We start from the raw sequence: 21,964 nt of genomic DNA on the forward strand, positions 1-21,964 counted from the left end.
ATTTATGAAAAGTGTTAGTTTTCTTCATTCTATTGATTTTATTTTATTTCTATATATTTTTCTTTATTTTATTGGATTTGAATAAATGAGAAGATTTAGTGCGAAATGAGAGCATTTTGGTACAAAAGAAGAGACTATGAAGGCACGACCAGAATTCGCAACCAGAATTGACAACAAGATTTAGGCGATAAACGAGATATTTTACCTTCTGAGTAAGAAGACTTGGCGCAAGGCTTCGGGCGACTAGATTGGATGACCAGTCTAAACGACCAACTTAAGCAACCAACCTAAATGACATCGTGGGCAACAATTAGCAAAGGCGAGCTGATTTACCGCTTGGTAGGTTGGCAAGAGGAGTCTTTCATCTCGGTTAGGAACCTTACATCTTGGTCATTGGGCGAGGAAACCAGTTATATTTATCGCACACAACATCTACCCAGTGGGACCCTTCCGAGTTCTGCAATCAATCTGTTGACCACCAAATCCTTCCGAACTCCGTAAATCAATCCAGTTGTTACTGAATCTTCCATTTTAAATAATCTCGTTATTCTTGGGATAATTTCTTTTATGTTAACATTTATCTTGTTTCCAGATTTGAGTTTTGACATCTATTTAATCCCGTCTTGTGGGATGAATAGGAGGAGGGGGTTTGAGTTTTAGATTTCAATAGTCCTAAGTTTATCATTTAAGCTTCTTTCAAGGAGGCGGATCTAAAGCGTAAAGGCAAGAGCCGCATGCTTCATCAACCGACTCTTACGAAGAATACTAGTTTTATTATTTTTCTTTTCAATTTCATTATGAACTAATTTTATTTTCTAGAACTTTGATGTAGTCTAGCATTGAACACACAATTTATATTCTAAGTTATTTTATTTTTAATATTTCCATAATTGAGTGTTTATTCCTTGTTCTTAATGCTTGCAATTTTCTAGCTAATTATTGTTCAATCTATTGAATCACAATGAGACCGATATGTGATTTGTGATTAAAGCTCTAGGATTAAGCATCATTAGTTGAGCGAAGGTAGAGATACTTTACCACGATTAGTGTGATTTTCAAGAAAAATTCAAAGAACTTAATGAGTCTCCAATTAGTTAAATTCACATACAGATATGAAGTTATTATTGGAGATATTTTTAGTATTTTTTGAGAGAAAATATTGAATAGTTAAGATATTTTTATCATCAACTTGGGATAATTGGAATTCTATAACAAGGAAGAATAAATTGTATGAGATTTGCTAGGTGAAATCAAACGCTTTAGATCTATTCTTATTATATTTAAAATCTTAATTTTAATGCTATTTTTAGATAATCTATTCTTCAAATTTCGATTTTCCAAATAGTAATTATTTAGTAAATTTTGGTGCTCACTAGCATAATTATTTCTTGTGGATTCGACATCCATTTTCTTTAAAACACTTTACTACTTGTTACGATTTTATGCACTTGCAGATAATTTTCAGGACAACAGGAAGGATTCTATCCTGGTCGACCTATGAAAAGGAACTTTATGCCTTAGTGGTTACCATACAAAAGTGGAGACCCTATCTTATTGTATCTCATTGGACAGATATTCACTGTCAGAACAGATCATCAAAGTTTAGAGTTTCTGCTTGAGCAAAAGATAGGAACACCTCTATAGAGAAAATGGGTGTCCAAGTTGCTAGGGCATGACATAAGGGTTAAATACAAGAAAGGGGTAGAGAATCGAGTTGCTGATGCTCTATCCAGGTAGGATGAGACCACTAAACAGGAATTGGGCCTAAGTATTGCTGCTCTATCTATTCCCACAACTGAGTGGTGGGATGAGGTTAAATAGGGTACAAACAAGAACCTTATGCAGTTAAGCTACTCGAGCAGTCTACATTAGGGCAACTACCTCAGAATTTTACAGAAAAAGAGGGCCTGCTCTTTTACAAGAACAGATTGTTTATTGTTAAGCATGGAGATTCTAGACAAAAGTTGTTGCAAATCCTACATAGTAGACCATTGGGGGACACTCTGGTTATGATAAAACCCTTCACATGGTGAAGAATGAGTTCTATTGGCCTGGACTAAGATCAGACATGAAGAGTTTTATAAGGGAATGTGGAGTGTGTCAAAAGGTTAAGGCAGATCAGTCTAAGCCCAATGGGATGTTGCAACCCCTCTCAATCCCTTTTCAACTTTGGTTGCACATTACTATGGATTTTGTAGAGGGGTTACCTAAATCTCAGGGATTTGACAGTGTATGCTCACTTCACTCCTATCACCCACCCTTTCTCAGCCAAATCAGTGGTCCAACTTTTTGTTAAGCAAATTTTGAGGTTACATGGCATGCCTCAGTCAATTGTCTCAAACAAAGGAAGTGTTTTCACCAATTTATTTTGGCAAGAGCTCTATAGGATACAAGGAATTCAACTTATACTAAGCACCTCATACCATTCACAAACTGATGGTCAAAGTGAGGCAGTGAATAAGTGCCAGGAAAATTACTTAAGGTGATAAGCCAAAAGCTTGGGCCCACTGGATCCCCCTAGCAGAATGGTCCTATAACACCACCAACCACTCCTCAACACACATCACCCTTTTTGAGGCTTTATACTGCTATACCCCACCTAATCTCATACCTTACACTCCTAGAACCACTAAGGTTGAAGCTGTGAATGAGGACCTTAGGTCCCAAGATCAGATCTTACAATTACTCAAGCAAGCATAATCTACAGAGAGCTTAGCATTCATTGGAGAGGTATCCTAATCTTAAGTGGAATGAATAACAGCTTGAGGTGGGGGAGTGGGTCTTCTTAAGACTCCAGCCCAATAGGCAGCACTCAGTGGCCAATCGCCAAAGCCTAAAGCTATCCTCTAGATTTTATGGCCCTTACTAGATCATACAAAAGATTGGAGATGTAACTTACAAATTAAAGCTACCACCTTCATCATCCATACAACCCGTATTTCACATATCACAAATCAAGAAGAAATTGGGGCAAGGCACTGTAGCTCAGCAAATCCTACCCCCAATCGACACATATGAGACACTTAAACCAGAATTAGAAGAAGTAATTGCAAGGAGAATGAAGAAATCGAAGAACTTATCGGTTCTGGAGCTTCTGATCTTAAGGGCAGCTGACGAAGGATGCAACCTGGGAGCCCTATAGGGACTTGAAGGAAGCCTACCCACACCTTATGGGCAAGGTGTTCTAACGAGAGGGCTTTGTCACACGTATTGGGCCATTCATGGGCCAAGACATGGATTAGGTTCAATGTGGGGGATTGAAGACATGCATCTTGGGGTACGGGCCAAGGGGCTTAATTGTTGTTTTGGGTTATTGTGTTGTTTTAATTCCTCTATGGCCTTGCACGACCATTAGTAGTAGATGTTATGACTATTTTATCATTTCTTAGTCTATTGTTAGTAATTGTCAATGATTGGCTGATGCTCTGTGGAAATCGTTAGAGATGTTCCACTCATTATCCGTCACATTCCCTGTAAGAATTATCTGAAGAATTATCTGAATCAAGTTCTATAATTTTCTCTTCTTCTCTCTCCTTTTCTGGAGGTCTCTCACCCTCTATGAGTTGTGTTACATTTTCTAGTCTATTTCACGGGTGATTGTTACAAATGCCTAACACTGTGACGTCGTTTTGGGCCATATGCTTAATAATTAATCTTTCGACGTCGTTTGATGTTTTAGTTACAACATATCCCCCGCGATCTGTCTTTCTATCTCTCTGCTCTCTCCCTCGCGCCGAAACCGTGAAAGATTAGCCTTCGAGTTTCTGCCGACGTCTCTCTGTCGCCACCGGCCTTTCGGTAATTGTCTCTCTCTCCCGTTTCTCTCTGTTTGGAATTTGTTCAAGTAAATATTTTTAAGTGTCTCTCACGCAGTCCGAATCGGCCGCTACGTTGTCCAGAGCAAGCTTGGTTGGGGTCACTTCTCAACCGTCTGTCTTGCTTGGGACACCCATTTCTCTGTACTTTTATCTATCTTTCTCTGTACTTTGTGGTTGGTCCTGGATTTGGGTTTATTTTTCTCACTCACCTGTCTTCCCCCATTTAGCTTCCATTTTCAGCATCCCTGCCAAAGTCTCTGCTTCCCTATCTCTCCAACATTAACTTTCTGATACTCTCTTCCCTTGTAATTTTGTAAACGAGGTTGGTGTAGGTCCATGCCGTTAGTGACTCGCCAAGTCAACTCGACCACTCAGTTTTCCTTTTAAAGCATCACGCCATTAGGTTTCGACTGACCTGTCTCTGCCCTGCAAACTCCTCCAATGACTTCCCTTATTTCCCTCTCCCCATCTACCAACAACTACAGGTACTCTCTCTCTCTCTCTCTCTCTCTCTCTCTCTCTCTCTCTCTCCATATTTTCTATGTTTGTGTCCTGAAATTTACCCTGTGGAAGTTTCTCTGTGGGTTTTGCTGGTTATCCTTCTAGATTTCTTAGGTAGTTCTATTTTTCTGGGACTCTTCAGTATTGAGTTTTGCTCCTGCTAGATACATGACACTATTTTATATTATTTAATTGATTTTTGTTTCCTCTAGCTGCACCACTGTACTTCTGATATTCTGAACTGGTTGAGTATATGATTAAATGCTCTCTCCGACAGAGGAAGAATTCCCATTTTACTAGTTTCTAGAAGGCCTGGTTTGGATAGCAATGTCCTCCCAACTCATCCCATCCCATCCCATCTCATCTCAATATCCAAACACCTGAAACACAAACACTTTTCAATTTCAAATCTTCAAATTTTTTATCTAATTATTACAACTTTCCCAAACTTCCAAACAAAATCCAAAAAACAATTCAATTTTTTTAAATCCCAAAATAAAAATAATATTAAAGAATTACATTCTAATAATATTTTAACTTTATAATATTTTTATTCAATTTTTTCTCTCTTCTTTCCCAAAACCCCATAAAAATATTAACTCAAAAAATTTCACTACTATTCACAAACCATTTCACTACTATTTACAGATTATCTCATCTCATCTCACTATTCAAACTAGGCCTAAAACATTTAATTGTTAATTGAGAAAACTGATGCTTTGGCTAAAACCGGTTTCCATTTGAATGTGTACATATGTGCTTGGTCTTGGACTTTGCCTCATGCTTTTGGAGTTCTGTTCTTTATTTTTCTAACTTGAACATTTTAGGATGAGCCAAGTGTGTCTACACATGCAGTCAGAACATTTACGGAAAGCTATAACATGCTTCTCAGTTTGTCTCCAGAAGCAGAAATGCAATATCAAGCATTACATGATTCCCATCAAAGCCGTTTCCCGTCACCGTGTCTATAGAACTTTTGCATCAGTTGGGTCATTAGAAGCAGATGTGGCAAGCCACGGAAATGATGCTCCTCCTGGTGTTTCAACTCCAAACAACTCTCGGAGGTGGGATAATTTAAGTAATTGCTATGTTTTTTTACTTATCAAACCAATTGCAATGGTTTTCCTTCAACGACAATGGGGATTTAATGTAATTTCTAGGAATCTAAAATTTTGATGTGTAAAATCTTCTTAAAATAGCGTTAAGAATTTAATCTCACAATTATGGATATAAGATTCTGTAGAAAGCATTCTAAACATGTATAGTCTCAAAATAAGAATCATCATTATCACATCCTTATGATTTGCAGGTCTAGAATGTCTTTTGACCAGACAAATTACCCCTTGGATGACATAACTAATTTTGAGAAACAGCTGCAAGAATTATTTGATGAAGTCAAAAGAATGATTATGATGGGGAACAGAAATGATGCCATGGACCTACTTAAAGCAAACTATGAAGCTGTGATAGAACGGATGAATAAAGGTAGCAAAGGGATTGAAGAAGCTGCACTTCTTGACATCATTACCCTGGGTTATATGGCTGTTGGAGATTTGAAGCTTGTTGCTTCCGTACTGGCTTTGGTAATTGCTTCTTCCATAGGCGTTGTGATAATACTCTGATATCATTCATTCTGAGACTTTCTGGTTTCCTAGTAATAAAATCTCTTTTTGTTATGGTAAAAGAAAAAGAATGGTAGGATTGTTTTTTATTCAAGTTTCAAGCTATTTATAAATTATAATCAGTTTTAAGACTAAAGGCCTTGGATTTCAGGACTCTTGTCAGTTATATGAGGATGTAGGATAGAGAAGAGTCTTATTCAATTGGTTTCTCTTCCCTTCTTTTCTTTCTCCCCTTTTTAATGTTTCTCTATTTGCTGCTGGCTTCCTTGTATATATATTTGGTCTAAATTGATTATATAATGATTAATGATCAGCAAAGAAAAAGCGTGTCCTTGACAAGCATATAGACCCACACAAGCTCATCTTCACACAAACTTGTCTTATTTGAACATTCTAATTGTGCTTTTCAATCCAGATAAACTGTTGCCTCTTTATTCTGTAAGTATGCCACAAACACTGTGTTATTCATATAGGGGCTGTTGTCAGTGTGACAACCATTTTTGGGGCATTTTTTTGAAACTGTACCTATGAGAGCTCGTGTGTTATGCACAGAGGATCTTTTCAAGGTTTTTGCATCTCCTTAATTGTCATTCATTAAACCTTTATTTCCTTTTTCCCGTACATTTTTGTTGATGGCAGTTGGCTGGGGTTGTTGACAGTCTAAAGGATAATGAACCACTTCTGGATGTTGTGCTCGTGCATATGGGAAGTTTGTTTACGGCTTTGGGGAAGTTTGATAAATCATTGCTTGTGTACCGGAGGTCTATTGATATTCTAGAGAACAGATATGGTAATTGGCACCTTAACTTTTATGTAATTGTTATTGTTTGTTTTTGCTCATGTCGTGTAACAACTTGAATCACAAAATATTTGGTATTTATTTTAATTGTTAAACAGTTGCAGTTATTGTTGTGAGACTTCTAGATCAATATGCTAGATGCCCAATTGAATGGCTCTACTTTCTAGTTTACTATATTGTAAAATTGTGTATCTTTATCTTTTATTTCCAATCAACCCCAAGGGGTTGGCTCAAGTGGTGAAGGCCTTGGTCTTGGGGTATCACTCCCTTCAAGATCCAAGGTTCAACACCTTATGGGTGCAAACAATCCTTTGGGGCCACACCTCCTGGTGAAAAGCCAGCGATTTAACTAGTTCCGAGGGTGCGGTGCACGGGACCAGGCTTTACTCTGCAGGGGTGGGTCCGAAGGGTCCTGCCTTGGAGAGGTTCCCCAACATTATAAATAAATAAAAAAATAATAATAATAATAATAATCTACCAACCACAAGGCTAAAGTCCACTGTTGAAGCTAGGCATCTGTAAACCTTTTATACTCCCCAAAAGGAGAAGACCACTGTGGACTGAAGCCATCAAATCTTAAGAAACAGTGCTTATTATTCCTATTCTTTCCTACCATGCCAAGAAAAGTCAAATACATTTTTTTTCTGAATTTTTGTTGTAGCTTTTTATGTTGAGCCAATTATGTGTTCCTTAAGATTCTGTTACTGCAGTTGCACATTTGATATTTAATTGTTGTCCCAAACTTCATGAAAAGAGCAATAGTGCAAGACAGGAACTCAGTGGTTGCCTTGAAACTCTTTCTTCAGGGAAAAATAGTATTTTTCTTGTCACTCCATTGTTAGGGATGGCAAAAGCACTTGGATCTATTGGCAGATCAACAAAAGCAGTTGAAATCTATCATCGTGCAGTTACTATTTTGGAATTGAGCAAAGGGGCTGAAAGTGAGGATTTGGTTGTAGCTTTATTTGGTCTTGGAAATCTTTTGCTCAAAGAAGGAAGATCGACAGATGCAGAACCTCATTTCATCAGGTTACTTTCTTCTCTGTCTCTCTCTTTCTATCTGTATATCTGTCTGTCTGTCTTTCTCTCTCTCTCTCTCTCTCTCTATATATATATATATATATATTATATATATATGTATATGCGCACACACACACACACACACACACACACACACATATATATATATATGGTGTATGATGAGTAAACCCTCTGTATCTGGAATAAAGCTAATAAAACCTTAGTGTATTGGTTGAAGTTAAGTCCATTCATCAGCCAAATCGGAGCTTGAAAACATTATGTGGTCTATGTTCAGTAGAACCCTACCTTTACTGTGTTGTGGCAACAATTTCAGAATTATTGATCTTCTCACGCTTTTAGCTTATTTTCACTTGTCTGTAAGGATATTTAGTACTATGTTGCCATTCAAATTAGGTTTTGTTAGTGGCTTATATAATAGCATGCGTAAGACTTGTTATTCATTCTTGAATAATTAGTCATCAATTGACTTTGAAGTTGTTCAAAGAGGTTTCTCTATTTTATGGTGGATTCCATTTTGCTTTGAGTTTAATGTTGCTTGACCCATTATCCCTACCTTCCACTACATCAATTGGTATCAGAGTGAGGATTTTCCTGGCAAGATGTGCAACAACAAATTTGAAGTAAAATTCCCATCAATGTTGCTTGTGGCAAATCTTGTGAAACAAAGGCAGCAGATGGTGGAACAATGCCAAGAGATGGCAGAACAAGGGCCAAGATTAGCAATATGCTAGCCAAACTGGGGCTCAACGTCCACAAAAATGAAATTGACATAGGACACGCGCCAAATATTTCTTTCAAAGTTGACGTACTGAGAGCCACACTCATTATCAATCCATCAATAGAAGACGCTCCGAAGATGTTGCTCTTGGCCAGCCAGTTGGCTCACACCAAAGTTCAATGACTCACATGCTATGGAGATAACAATTCGGAGTTATTTCTGTCCCCAATCTGCACATGAGGTAAATCTAATCAAAAGGAGGAGAGCAATTTGATTTAAGGGGAACAACAACTTTATTGTCACCTATGCAAGTAGGTTTATCAAGCACCACAATATTTTTTTAATCAATCGAAGGTACCTGATTAAATTGTGGTTTACGATACCTACAAGAATTTGATGTTGAAGAGACTTGTGAAGGGCTACAAACCAAAATTTCTAAAGTAGAGAGGCAATCACTCAAACCATTGCTAACCCCTATGTGGTAGTGAATGAATGAACCTTCCCTGAAGCAAATCTGGGAGGTGGTTAAAGAGGTTATATGACAAGAACCTTTAAATGATGAGGAAGTTGGTGATTTTACTTTGGATGAATTGTCAAACAAGTCACCATTAGTTAGACATGTTCAACATTATGCAAATCTAGTGCCGGTACTGAGTTTGCAACAATATTGCTTTTACCTAAGGGAGAAACAGTGGGGAAATTATATAGAATAAAGAGTTTGGAGTTTTCTCTCGAGTCTGGCTTGTTACCCTACAGATCCACACTGGTGTGTTGTACTCTTGAAGTGAAGGACATAGATTCCTTGGTTTGTTGTACCATTGTTGCTACTTCTAGAGTTCTGGATTTTGGAGACTGGCATTACAAGATTATCAACCAGATTAAATCTAATCTTTAGCTATCTCAGTTTGATGGAGTTGCATTTACGTTATGGCATGTAATGCGTGTTCTAGCAGATGAGATGGTGGTGAAGGTGGCTGAAGATGCTCTTTATGTGAAGAAGCAAGAAGTTTGCACAGATATGGACTCTAAGGATGTTGATGTAATTTTTACACATCTACGCATGAAGGGAACCAAAGTGCAGTACAAGATCATGAAAAGCATTATCTTGAGATTATCCCAAGTAATCGGTTGTTAGGAAAAGAAGGAAGCATCTCTCGATGCAAATTTCACTTATTTATATGAAGCTTTAAAATGTAATGGAGATTCAGTTATGATGAATCATGATTTGGTGAATGGTTGAAGTACCATCCTCTAGATCAGATGACATGTTCCAATCATAACTCGAGGATGAGTTATATTCAAGTGGAGGGTATGATGTGGGACAAGTACTTCCTTTATATTTGGAAAAATGGTTAGGAAGTAAAACCTGAGAGCACTGGTCAAAATTCCACAAGTATTGATTTTCATGTGTTTCAGCTTATTTTTGCTTGTTTTAAGGGTATTTTGGTAATATTTGTTACTGGGGTTAGCTTTGTGATGTAGCCTATAGGGACAAAAAGTCTCAAGACTTCCAAGTTATTTAGAGAAATTATATATTTTTTTTTTTCTGGTGACTCCGTATTCTTTGGGTTTTACTTAAAAATAATTATTATTTTTTTTTTGTCTAATATTGTTTGTAACATTGTTTGACCCATTATCTCTACAGCTTCCATTATGTCTATATATATTTTGCTTTGCTGTCTTACACATACTGACTGGATTGAGCTAAGCTTAGATTGACTATTCACACTCGTATTCTATTTTTCTTTTGTAGAATCTTAACCTTGTATAAAAAGTTATATGGAGAAAATGACGGAAGAGTTGGAATGGCTATGTGTTCCCTAGCCCATGTGAAGTGTGCAAAGGGTACCTTTAATCTCTCTCCTGTTAATATATATATATATATTTCTTTTGTATTTCCTTTATTTTTTAGATTAATGCCTTTTTCACTTTCATGCATTACATTTCACAGACGCTCACCTTAAAAATGTGCTCCCATAACAGGAAATTCTGTTTGGCCATAATTTCTTGTTATTATAATGGTTTTTTGATTGGCATTGGGTGTCCGAAACAAAGTCTCGACTAATCCCAAGCGTGCAAGGCTCTCGACAAGGAGTTTTCCGCAAGTGCACCCGTGTAATTCAAAGGAAAATTACCCTAGTCCGATGGCCCCTAGAATTGTTTGCACCCAAGGTTTGAACCTTAGAAAGGAGCATATCACCAAGACCATGATTCTTACTACTTTAGCCAATCCCTAGGGGTCAATTATTAAAAAGTAAGATGGCTACTGATACAAATCAAGTTTATTCATGGATGATGAGAGTCCTACGTTGCTCAGAATTTTTTGGTTTGCTGAGGAAATGCCCTCTGCTAATGTGTGAAATTCAAGGGCCTTGGGCCTTAGGCCTTTGGGTCAGCAGATCAACCTTGTTCATCAACTAATCTGTTTCCCAAACAGCTTGATTCTTGTGGAAATTTTACACAGGAAATGCTGATGAAGCCATTGGATTATATAAGAATGCTCTCCAGGTCATCGAGGATTCAAACTATATGGCTTTAGATGACAGCATAATGGAGAAGATGAGGATAGATTTGGCAGAGCTACTTCATGTTGTAGGAAGGTAAAGTCCAATTCTCACTGGTATCGCATATGAAAACGGATATAGAGGCATCTCAAGTAATTTTATGCAATACTAATGAAAACAAAAAAGTAATTTTATGCAATATACTGCTTTCCATTTTGTCATAGTTCTACAATGCTAGTGGAAGTGACTTGACAGTGACTAGATTTGCCTATATCGACATTCAATAACATTGATTGGTAGGTGTACAAAAAATGGTCGTTACATGGTTATATCATTGAATCTCCTGTGATTTTCTCAGAATTTTGAGTTTGGGACCTTGGTTTGACTTCAAATCCAGAAACGGGGCATGCATTAGGCTTATAATTACTCTTGAGCAGTAGACGCTGAATAAAAAAAAACACTCCTGAGCTTACCAAACAAAATGTTCTGCTTCTCTTTGTTGTGACAAGTTTGGATGAGATGTCTGATCTTGGCACTTGATAATTGAGATTCTGACATACCTTTGCTTATAGTACCTTTACTAAATGGTTTAGCTAGAATGTAATCGAACTTGATATAGCTAGTTGTAATCTTTCTTCCTGATCAGTTTGCTTTTCCTTCATTGTCATCTCATTGCTCTCAGGGGAAAAGAAGGCCGAGAAATGTTAGAGGAATCCTTGTTGATCACTGAGAAGTATAAAGGAAAAGAGCATCCCAGCTTAGTGACGCACCTTGTGAATCTTGCAACCTCCTATTCACGCTCAAAGAATTTTGTGGAGGCTGAACGCTTGCTGAGGACGAGTTTGGAAATCATGGGGAAGACTGTGGGCCCTGATGATCAATCCCTCACCTATCCAATGTTGCATCTTGCAGTTACCCTCTACAATCTAAAACGGAATGAAGAAGCTGAGCAACTTGCCTTGGACGTTTTGCGCATCCGTGAAAAGGCATTTGGAAAAGATTCTCTTCCTGTTGGTAAGCTTGTTTTGTATCTTTTGCTTGGTGCTCAAATACTTCCCGTCTTGTCTATCACCCTCCCCAGTCATGTTGGATAGCCATTCCTTCATCTAATCAAATCTGGCCATGGACCTTCTTGAAGGGTTGCAAAAAGCATTCGAAATTTTTTCCTGAACCTCTAAATCTATGAGCTGATGTTTTCTTATTTGTATGGCAGGGGAGGCATTGGACTGTTTGGCATCCATCCAGACTAGGTTGGGGAGGGATGACGGAGAGTTGTTGGAGCTGCTCAAGAGACTTCTGAGTATCCAAGAGAGAGAGTTTGGCCATGAGAGTGAAGAGGTCATGGAAACCCTGAAAAAAACTCTGTACTACTTGGACAAACTGGGTAGGAAGAACGAGAAGTTCCCACTGCAGAAAAGATTGTCCATGCTTAGAATGAAATACAAAGAAAGGATCCAATATTAATTGCATATAATCATTCATATATCTAACCCTCCACATCTTTCTACCGGTTGGTAGGGAGAGGTAATATCTGACCATTTCATCTCCTTAATTCGTCTGTGTTTGAGTAATGTTATTAACCACACTCATGTCTCACTCTTATCTCACTATGTAAAATATGTCACTTTTATTATCTTTGGATCATCCTTCATGTAAAAATTTGAAAGTTGATGAGTAATGTCACCTTATCATAGTGAGATGAGATTGAGATGTGGGTATGGTTTGTAGAATTTTCCTTTATGAGTAATGCTACTAACCACACTCCCATCTCACTCTTATCTCATTTTGTAAAATATGTCACTTTTATTATCTTTGGATGATTTTTTATGTAAAATTTTAAAAGTTGATGGGTAATGCTACCTTATCATGGTGGGATGAGACTGCTATGTGGGTGTGGTTTGTAGAATTTTCCTTTCAACTGGCCTGTGACAGGGGGATGTGCACATTGCTGCATTCATTATTAAGATATTCGGGACTGTTGAATTGTCATCACAAAGAGCAATGTGGACTTTGGAAAACCTTGAGTTGGGCCTGCACTGAAAAATCTCTGATGAACTCAATTCGGGCTGGGCTTGGGTATACAACCTATGAGCAAAGCCCATCAATGGACTTGAGCTATAAGCCATAAGACTTGCTCATGCACTAACAATTGCAAGTCCCTAACTCCATCGAGTTATTATCGAATAGACAAGTGAACAGAAAAAGAAAAATCACGGGTTCATATTTTTGATTTGCACAAACTTATGATTTTCTGTTCGAATTCTTATATTTTTTTAAAAACAGAAGAAATTAGAACAATCACTAGAGCAAGCACAAGTGGACTCCATCACCTTCCTCCAATCTGTATCTCCTTTGCTTACTCTTGGATTTGATACAAGATTTTCAAACCTCGATTTTGCGTCTCCCTCAATCTTGAACTATAATATCTCATGCATTTTTTTTAGTCGGGGAGGGGGGTCGAACCCAAGACCTCCATTTTGGAGGATTGGGTGTTTATGCCTTGTCAATATCTCGTGCATTTTTTGTGATGTTGGAATTGGTAATTTTCTTCTCTAAAGCTTGATATTTTTAGATTTACTGCTTCTACCTATTTCTGTCAGTTTATCAAGATGTGTGTTGGAACATATGCATCTTTTGGTACACTTCATCACACTACTTCATATAATTAAGAGGATTCAAATCTTCTAAGATCCCTCTAAAGTGGAAGAAAAATAAACAAATAAAATGGACACTATAGTATTTACTCACACTCATTAACATCTATTCGAATTCAAATTTACCTTAACATTGAACCTATAATCTTAGAATTATAATGAGTTTTTATAGATACAGTCATGTGTTGTGTAAATGCTGTACATTCATTTTGAAAAAGAGTGGAGTCTATTATTAAAAAATTAATTTTTTTTTATAAAGATCTCATATTTATTCACTTTTTTTAAAAGAAACACTCAATATTTATGTTCTATGAATAGAAATATTATTTAACTTTTGTCTAATAATAGCCTTTAGGAGAAAACATCATGTTAGGCAATCCATCCCACTTCTAGAATCCAATATTTATATGATGATGACGGTATAATAATGAATACAAAGCAAAAGAGATGGCTTTGTCAACGAACAAAAAAGGAACAATAATGGGGGGTTAGGTCTAAGAGCCAACTGCCAAAGTGGACCATGACGGTTTGACCACTTGCATGAGCCTGATCAACGTGACCAGCCCCAGCACGGCAACACGTTCTTATTTCTCCTTATCCACCACGTGCTACCCTCCAAAATCGAAACATCCCACCCTACACATCTATCTGTTGATAAGGTTTGGAATTATTTCGGATTAAAATTAGACTAACGTGTATTTCATGTTTAGAATATAATAGATACATGAATATAACGTCTCAATAGAAGATCTAAACTACATAACTTATATTTTAAAAAGATTAGTTAATGATCTAATTAGAACCCCATTGAAATATTATGAAAAGTAAGAACTTCTCATTTTTAAATAATGTGAGATCTCATATACCACATACCTTATCTTCTTATCAGAAATCTATATTTCTGATGCAAACATTAGATCACCGATGTCCATTAAAAAATATTAACTTTTATTTATTTATCCATTGACCCTTTTAACTTTTTGTTTTTTAATATTTTACCCTAAGCCTTAAGTCTATAATATTCTTTTATATTGGCCATAGAACTTTATTCCCATAATGCAATATCAACTTGACATTGGTAACTTTTTGTTTGATTCAAATTCAGCTTTAGGAGAAAAAAGACATATAGTTCACATTAAGAATCAAATAACATCAACTTGTTATACCCTTTAAATCACCCAATATTTCTGTCCATGGCATCTCAGCAAGAGACCAATAAACTACTACCAAAAAAAAAAAAAAAAAAGTCAAAACTTTCAACAAAAAGTGTAGGAATTATTCAAAGCATGAGGTTCTAGATACCCCCAAAAGTCCCTTTAATTCCACCGCTAAAATAAAAAAAAAACATAAGGATTTGAAATTATTTTTAAAAATTAATAATTATTACTTTTCTGGATTGGATGAGTTGAGTGGTTTTAAATGAGTTGAATAAAATATTATTAGAATATTATTTTTAATATTATTATTATTTTGAAATTTGAAAAAGTTGAATTGTTTATTATATTTTGTGTAGAAATTTATGAAAATTATAATGATAAAATAAAATGAGTTGATGTGAATTTTAAGTCTAAATCTTAAGAGTAATTCTACATATAACCGTGAAATGCGTAAATATTACGTAATCGTTTTGAAAAAGAATATAGTCTATAATTAAAAAAATAATTTTTTTTATATAAATCTTATATATATATTTTTTTAAATGAATATGTGACGATCGCATAATTTACTATTATAAATATATTTTATCAGATCTTAATTTTTCAGGGTATAATTAACTATTAGGGTTGCCTTCCAATATGCTTCTGGGTGTCCTCCTCTTGCATGGTGGGTATTGACTTTGACACGTTGGAGAAGCCGACCATCCGAGTTGGCACAAACCGACCAATTTTTAACCGCCACGCGTTCGCTAGCCAACCCTTTAAAAGCACTCACCCACCCTGTGCTTCCCTCTCCCTTCTCTCTCTCTCTCTCTCTCTCTGTCGCCTCCCTCCTCTCTCTTCTGTGAGACAGAATTACCAGAAAAACTATATACAACGAAACCAAACCAAACCGGAACCTCTTTTTTATTTTTTTCCCCTCCAAATCTCTCTGTCGTCACAATGCCTTTTTGCACGGTTTCGATGCAGCAAGGCGGCGAAGACACGAAGCTTAAAGCCGGCGACAATGGAGTCGGAATCTTTTACAGAACTTACGGTCAGGGGCCCACCAAGGTCCTCCTCATCATAGGTATCCCCCATCAGATTCTGTTTTCTATTTAAGAATTTCTTATATTTGTATTTTGATTATTGAAGTGGGTTTTGGTCGAGTTTTTCTGGGTCTTCGGAGTTTCTGGTGTGACACCCCGTTTCAACCCAGTTGATTGATTGGCGAGATCGCATTTCAGCTCAGAATTTAACCCATATTTTATATAAAATGAATATATGTATATAATCTTGGTCGTTGATAGTTACAATGATGAATGGTCAGGATTGGCGGGGACTCACGATTCCTGGGGCCCACAGATCAAAGGTCTGGCGGGGACCGATACGCCCAATGATGATGAAACGAAGACCGGCGATTGGAACTCAGAGGACTATGAGAGTGGCGGTGGTATCCAGATATGCGCGTTTGACAACCGTGGAATGGGTCGGAGCTCCATACCTACCAAAAAGTCCGAATACACGTGAGTTTTCTTCGTTTCTATTTCATAATTTGAAGCAGTAGTTATTTTATTTCTTTACTGGGTTTGTTGAACTTCACGTTTGAAATTTTCTTTTCTTTTCTTTTCTTTTTGAATTCTAAGTTTTGTTTGGCTCTCAATGGTACTGAATTTTGTTGATTGAAGTTCGTGTCATTTTCGGGTCCATAATCCTTTTCTTTCCAATGGTTGGTTTCTGAATCCTAATTTGCATTGTGTGTGTGCACGTCGACGTGTACGATTGATTGTAGTAGTTTCTTCGGTTCGTGTGAATATTCTGGTAAATTTTGTTGAATTGAGTTTACCTTTTAATGCGTAATAGATATCTGATTGAGCAGTTTTCCATCACCTTGAATTCAATCAAGAGACAGTTGAATCGCATAATTTTTCTTATCATTTTATTTTCTAAGTTACCAAACAGCTATTTTTCTGAATGTTAACTCCTTAAACAAAATGGCCTGTAATTGTTGGATGCAGAACAAAGCTTATGGCAAAAGACGCAATTGCTTTGTTGGATCATTTGGGCTGGAAAAATGCACATATTTTTGGACATTCAATGGGTGAGCCTATGACCCTGAGTTTCTATGTATAGACTTTGATTAGGTTTATATACAGGAAGCTCCCTTAAATTAGAATAGTATATTTAGGATAAATCAGGTTACGACTCTTGCTGGTTTAGCTGTAATTCATGAGATAAAAATGTCCACTTTGGATGAAAATTTAGTAATTTATGATTTGTTGAACATTTGAAGTTCACCTTAAAAATTCTCTAAATGGTTTGTAGCAAGACCAACGAGAATTGAGCAAAGGGTTGATTTTCTTAATGCTTTGGTAACATAAGCTAGATTTTCTTTTTTTACTAGTATAACACAAGCTAAAGTCACGCCCGTTGAAAATGACTCTTTTAAATAGATAGTTAATCAAATTCATTTTGAGTTTTATTTTTCTTTTTGTACTTTGAAAACAGGAGCTATGATAGCTTGCAAGTTAGCAGCAATGGCGCCTGAAAGAGTTCTGTCTCTGGCTTTACTTAACGTAACAGGTGGAGGTTTTGAATGTTTTCCCAAGGTATTGGATATCTTTTGGCACCACTCAATTAGACTATCTTCAATTCCTTTTGAATTGTAGAATATAAATATTATGCCTATCATTTAGTGCGCTTTTCTTTTTCTCCTGAAACTTTTATCATCATGCTAAGGAAGCAGAGAAAGATTGCAAACATTATGAAGAGATACGAGAGAACAACACTCACAATTGCAAAACTTGCTATCACTTTGGTAGAGACTTACAGGCCTCTATAAATTAGAAAACCTTTCTAGAAAGATAATTATTTTGTTTTTTGATAAGCTTATGAAAAGCAAATGTAATCCTTAGATCTATTAAATCCAAGTGTGTATTAACACTCTAACTACATGTAGGTGGATCAACTCATCAAGTTCTCATTGAAATAGGATCTGCATAAGGAAAAGCATTAATCATTTGTAGGTTATTAGGGGCATCCTGAAAATTCCTGGTTTGTTCTAAATATGATTTTCAACTCCAATTCCTTATTAGTTGATGTCACAACAGAGGGTAGCGATGCAATACATAAAAAGGAAGAGACTAGAAGAAGGTGGTGGCAAGTAGAGATTTTGCACATTTTCATTCACATGGGCACATGATATGTTCTAGTTATAGGTATCTGCTGGTATCCTAATCAAAAGCTACATTGGAGCCATAAATTATGCAAAATCATCATCTAAATATAAATTATGCAAAATCATCATCTAGATATAAAGTTTATTACCTTCAATAACTCAATTTGGCCTACGAACTTATTCTTAGAAGGATGGTCTAATTATTCCCATTTTAGCAGCTTGATCGACAAACATTATCTGTTGCAATCCGTTTCTTACGGGCCAAAACTCCTGAGCAACGGGCAGCTGTTGACTTGGACACCCACTACTCAAAGGTAAAAGATGCTCTATATTTGTTCCTAGTTTTGTTATTAATGTGTTCTGGATATTTGACTGGTGAAGAAAAATGTTTTATATGAAAAAGTCAGTAAAAGTAATAAGAATTTGTCCGGCTGTAGTTGGCATCTTTGTAAAACTATCCATATTATGAGTTCCCTGCTTTCACATGGTGAACTTTTAATATTTTTTGAATACTATCTTGATATCATTGCAAAAATTTGTACACTTATTTATATTCACCTATTCTAAACTACAAATTTAATTTCATTCTTTCTGTGGCTAATTTAACTTCTACAATTTCACTTTGTACATTACATGCAGGAATACCTTGAGGAATATGTTGGACCTAACACGAGAAAAACAATCTTATATCAAGTAAGAGAAGTTAAAAGCTCATCAATCTTATATCAAGCAACAAATGTTAAAGATTATTAATGGTGACTAGTCCTTGTACAATAATTTTATTAACAGACAAAAGTGGATATACTCACTTTTCCTACTATCATAAGTTGGCAATGAGATCTTGGTAATTTTGCTTTCAATGGATTGTTTGATTTCCTCCTTTGTTGACACGCATTATTGCAGTACAACAGATACTTGACAATAGAATTAAAGAAGGGTAAAAATAATTGATCTACTCAACTAGTTGTAGGCATCATCACTCTTCTGTTTTGGCACATATTTTATTTGATGACTCAGAAAAGCATGTAGCATCATGTTTCCAACCAATGCTAACATAGCTTGGTATGTAACAACTTACTAGCAGCTTATTAATAACTTTTCTTTATCCATTGTCGTACATGGTTGCAAACATCACATAGAATTGTTGACAATAAACATAGGGTTTCACCTGGTAGGTTTGGTGTCACGTCAGTTGCTGAAAGCAATGTCCTTCAGTAGTAAACAATTCTTCACTAATTGTTCAGACTTGAAAATAAGATGTCCCTAACTTGACCTACAACTAATCTCTGCAGGAATATGTAAGATCTATATCATCAACTGGAATGCAGTCTAACAATGGTTTTGAGGGCCAAGTCAATGCTTGCTGGACACACAAAATGACACGATCGGAAATTGAAGTGATCCGTTCTGCTGGATTTCTTGTTTCGGTCATTCATGGCAGGTGTGCAGCCATATCCTTTGTATAGATTAGTCACACAAAATCTTTACTCGGCCCCTTTTCTCATTGCACTTGAGCATAGTTGTTACTCTGTTCTGTATCAAGATAATATATTCTGTTTTTATATGAGATGTAATGACCTTGAAAAATCAAGTTTCTAAGCTTTAAATGAGACAGAATTTACAACATCTAACTTTGGATCTCATTTATTTATGTTCTCCACTTAAGAATACTCTTTGAATGTGTAGGCATGATATAATTGCTCAACTATATTATGCAAGGAGACTTGCAGAGAAGATGCAGCCTGTTGCTAGAATGATAGAACTTCATGGAGGTCATCTAGTGAGCCATGAGAGAACCGAAGAGGTATATTTCACACTGTATTTTTTTTATTTTGATTCAGCAGGTCATCAGATTGGATAGTTTTTCTGTAATAAATAGTATTAATACCAATGGGTTGGACATTTACTTTACGACTTGATTTTTCTGTAATTGGAAGGAAAAAGGAATCTCAACTAATCTACTTTCCCCCTAAAATTATAGGTCAATCAAGCTCTTCTTGAATTGATCAAGGCATCAGAAGTGAAGATCAATCCTCATGATTGGACTAATTTGCCGAAGAAAACCTCTGGTAAGTATTATACAGTGTAGATAAAAGACTTATGACCCGATTACAGCACGAATTTTAGCTGTAGAGAAGGAATCATTAGTCAGTAATCTGAGACCACCAGGTTCTCTAGTCCCATAATTATGTTCTAATCTAGCCCAATATTTCATGATTTACCATATTTGGCTCGTTTAATTGATTTCTAGATGGGAATTTTATGATGAATCAAGGAACTAACCAAAACTGTAATTACCCAGATCACAGGGAAGTCCAATTGGCGACAATCGCTGTATCACGTATCCACTAGAGAATCTACCTTCTTTTTTGTGATCTTGTGTTGATATATGTTGTTCTTTTGGCAGGGTGGATAGGTACAAGGATGGCATTAATCAGAGTAAACACAGAGGGTGAAAGCAATACCTCTCTCATGTTTTATTTGCTATCGAAGCTCCATCTCTTTGTGTTATACCTCTTTGGTCTCCTTTTTGTGGTATTCAACTACGGACGAAAGGCTGTAAGAAGTTTAAAACCAGTTAGAGTTGGGCCTTCTCTTGCAATAGCTGATAGTCAATGATCCCTTATTTCTTACTGGTAATTCTCTGCTCTTAAATTCCCATCTCTTTTTTCCTGTCTAAAATCATGTGCAAGAGAAGCTCAGCCAGCCTTTTCCCTTCTTTTCAGGGGTTTATTGATTTGTCTCCCTTCCATTACCTCAATACCAAGGAAACCAGGATGATGAATACACAGGATTCTTGAAACGACATTTTTTAACAAGGTGTGAGGACTACATATTCGGAAATCTTCATTTTTCAAAGCAGTTGGAGGCAGAAATGGCGGCAGAGTGGACAACCAGTATTTATGCGGATCCCTCTCCCGGTGCCTTCAGTTCATGTTTCCTTGAAAATATTTTGCTGAGAAATCACTCTGTATCTGCAATGAACTCTCCACTCAAAACTCCTTTTTGAGTGCAATTCAAAAGAGAAAAAAATTGTTTATTTGTCTCTTTGTTTTGGATCCTTCTTCTCTCACAAGATAGAGAATAAATCACAGTTTTAGAATCTCTTCATCACTAAGTGTAACTACATGATAAAAATGCTTGACCAGGTCGATGGAAATTGACCGACCAACCAACCTACCTACCTACCTACCTACCTATTAAAATAATGAAATGTGCTTATTAAGAACAATACAGAAATTTCAACCAACTTTATCTAAAAGAAGAATAAAGTGTTCATTACTATTGTGATATATATATATATATATATATATATATATATATTAATAAAAGACGAGGTCAAAGCCTCTTATTATAAAAAGGAAAATTTTATACATCATATTCCTATCTCATTTTCATTCTACTAAGTATAATGTGACACATTTATCACTATTAAATGATCATTTATTACATATTTTTTTATCATCTAATAATGATAAATGTGACACATACCACTTAATATGATCAAAATAGAATGAGAATATGGTGTATAACATTACTCTTATAAAAAAAAAAAACTCTTGAGGCGGAGGAACAACCATGAATACAAAGAATCAAAGAAAAACTTTACATCAAGTTCCATTGTTAAGGGAACCCCAATTATCCAATCAAACTAAACCCTGAAGTTTTCCTTGCACATTATCTTCTCCCATAAAATCTATAATCCTTCCTTTCGTTCCTTCTTTGGCCAGAAAATCCACAATCATATTGGCTTCTCTAAAAATATGTCAAAACCAAACCTTAAGTAGACGAACAAGCATCATTATTTCCTCCCAGATGTCCCATAGAAATGATAAAGTCAGACATCAAGCACTTCCAGAGAATCTTTCATTCAGGTGATCCGTTCATATCTTACAAGTTAAAGTGAATGAAACCAAAGACTCATAATGTAAGCCCAAAACAAATGTTAAATGTTATTATCATCCCACTTTTGGTTTAAAGAAAGCAGCTTGC

At 36.2% G+C, this 21,964-nt stretch overlaps 2 protein-coding genes and 1 long non-coding RNA gene across 9 annotated transcripts; 2 read left to right on the forward strand and 1 right to left on the reverse strand.

Annotated features, from left to right (window-relative positions):
* Nucleotides 1–3,676: 3,676 nt before the first annotated feature.
* On the forward strand, nt 3,677–12,634 carry LOC121257184 (nephrocystin-3). Of its 6 annotated transcripts, none has more exons than XM_041158106.1 (11): nt 3,677–3,798; nt 3,874–3,959; nt 4,141–4,303; nt 5,147–5,383; nt 5,629–5,902; nt 6,581–6,731; nt 7,547–7,769; nt 10,253–10,344; nt 10,964–11,099; nt 11,686–12,017; nt 12,217–12,634. In XM_041158106.1, exons 3-11 carry the CDS (start codon nt 4,260–4,262, stop codon nt 12,465–12,467), a joined length of 1,740 nt encoding a protein of 579 aa, XP_041014040.1. In that variant the 5' UTR covers nt 3,677–3,798; nt 3,874–3,959; nt 4,141–4,259; the 3' UTR covers nt 12,468–12,634. The 6 variants fall into 6 exon arrangements, with proteins under 6 accessions (XP_041014040.1, XP_041014038.1, XP_041014043.1 ...); XM_041158104.1 differs by having other exon boundaries at nt 4,151–4,303; XM_041158110.1 differs by having other exon boundaries at nt 3,683–3,798; nt 4,151–4,303; nt 5,175–5,383.
* A 2,989-nt stretch (nt 12,635–15,623) lies between these two features.
* Nucleotides 15,624–21,015, forward strand: LOC121257185 (putative aminoacrylate hydrolase RutD). 2 transcript variants are annotated; one of them, XM_041158111.1, is made up of 11 exons: nt 15,624–15,883; nt 16,124–16,319; nt 16,812–16,894; nt 17,302–17,402; nt 18,187–18,285; nt 18,611–18,664; nt 19,264–19,412; nt 19,658–19,775; nt 19,953–20,040; nt 20,379–20,607; nt 20,698–21,015. In XM_041158111.1, the coding sequence occupies exons 1-10, from the start codon at nt 15,757–15,759 to the stop codon at nt 20,588–20,590; spliced, it is 1,227 nt and encodes a 408-aa protein (XP_041014045.1). In that variant the 5' UTR covers nt 15,624–15,756; the 3' UTR covers nt 20,591–20,607; nt 20,698–21,015. The 2 variants fall into 2 exon arrangements, with proteins under 2 accessions (XP_041014045.1, XP_041014046.1); XM_041158112.1 differs by having other exon boundaries at nt 15,625–15,883; nt 18,190–18,285.
* LOC121257188 lies at nt 18,674–20,533 on the reverse strand. Its single transcript, XR_005939168.1, has 2 exons — nt 20,437–20,533; nt 18,674–19,504 (listed from the first exon to the last, which is right to left on the reverse strand). It is a non-coding gene; the product is annotated as an uncharacterized LOC121257188 (long non-coding RNA).
* Nucleotides 21,016–21,964: the final 949 nt, after the last annotated feature.

This window comes from Juglans microcarpa x Juglans regia, chromosome 3S (assembly GCF_004785595.1).
Source record: "Juglans microcarpa x Juglans regia isolate MS1-56 chromosome 3S, Jm3101_v1.0, whole genome shotgun sequence".
Lineage (NCBI taxonomy): Eukaryota > Viridiplantae > Streptophyta > Magnoliopsida > Fagales > Juglandaceae > Juglans > Juglans microcarpa x Juglans regia.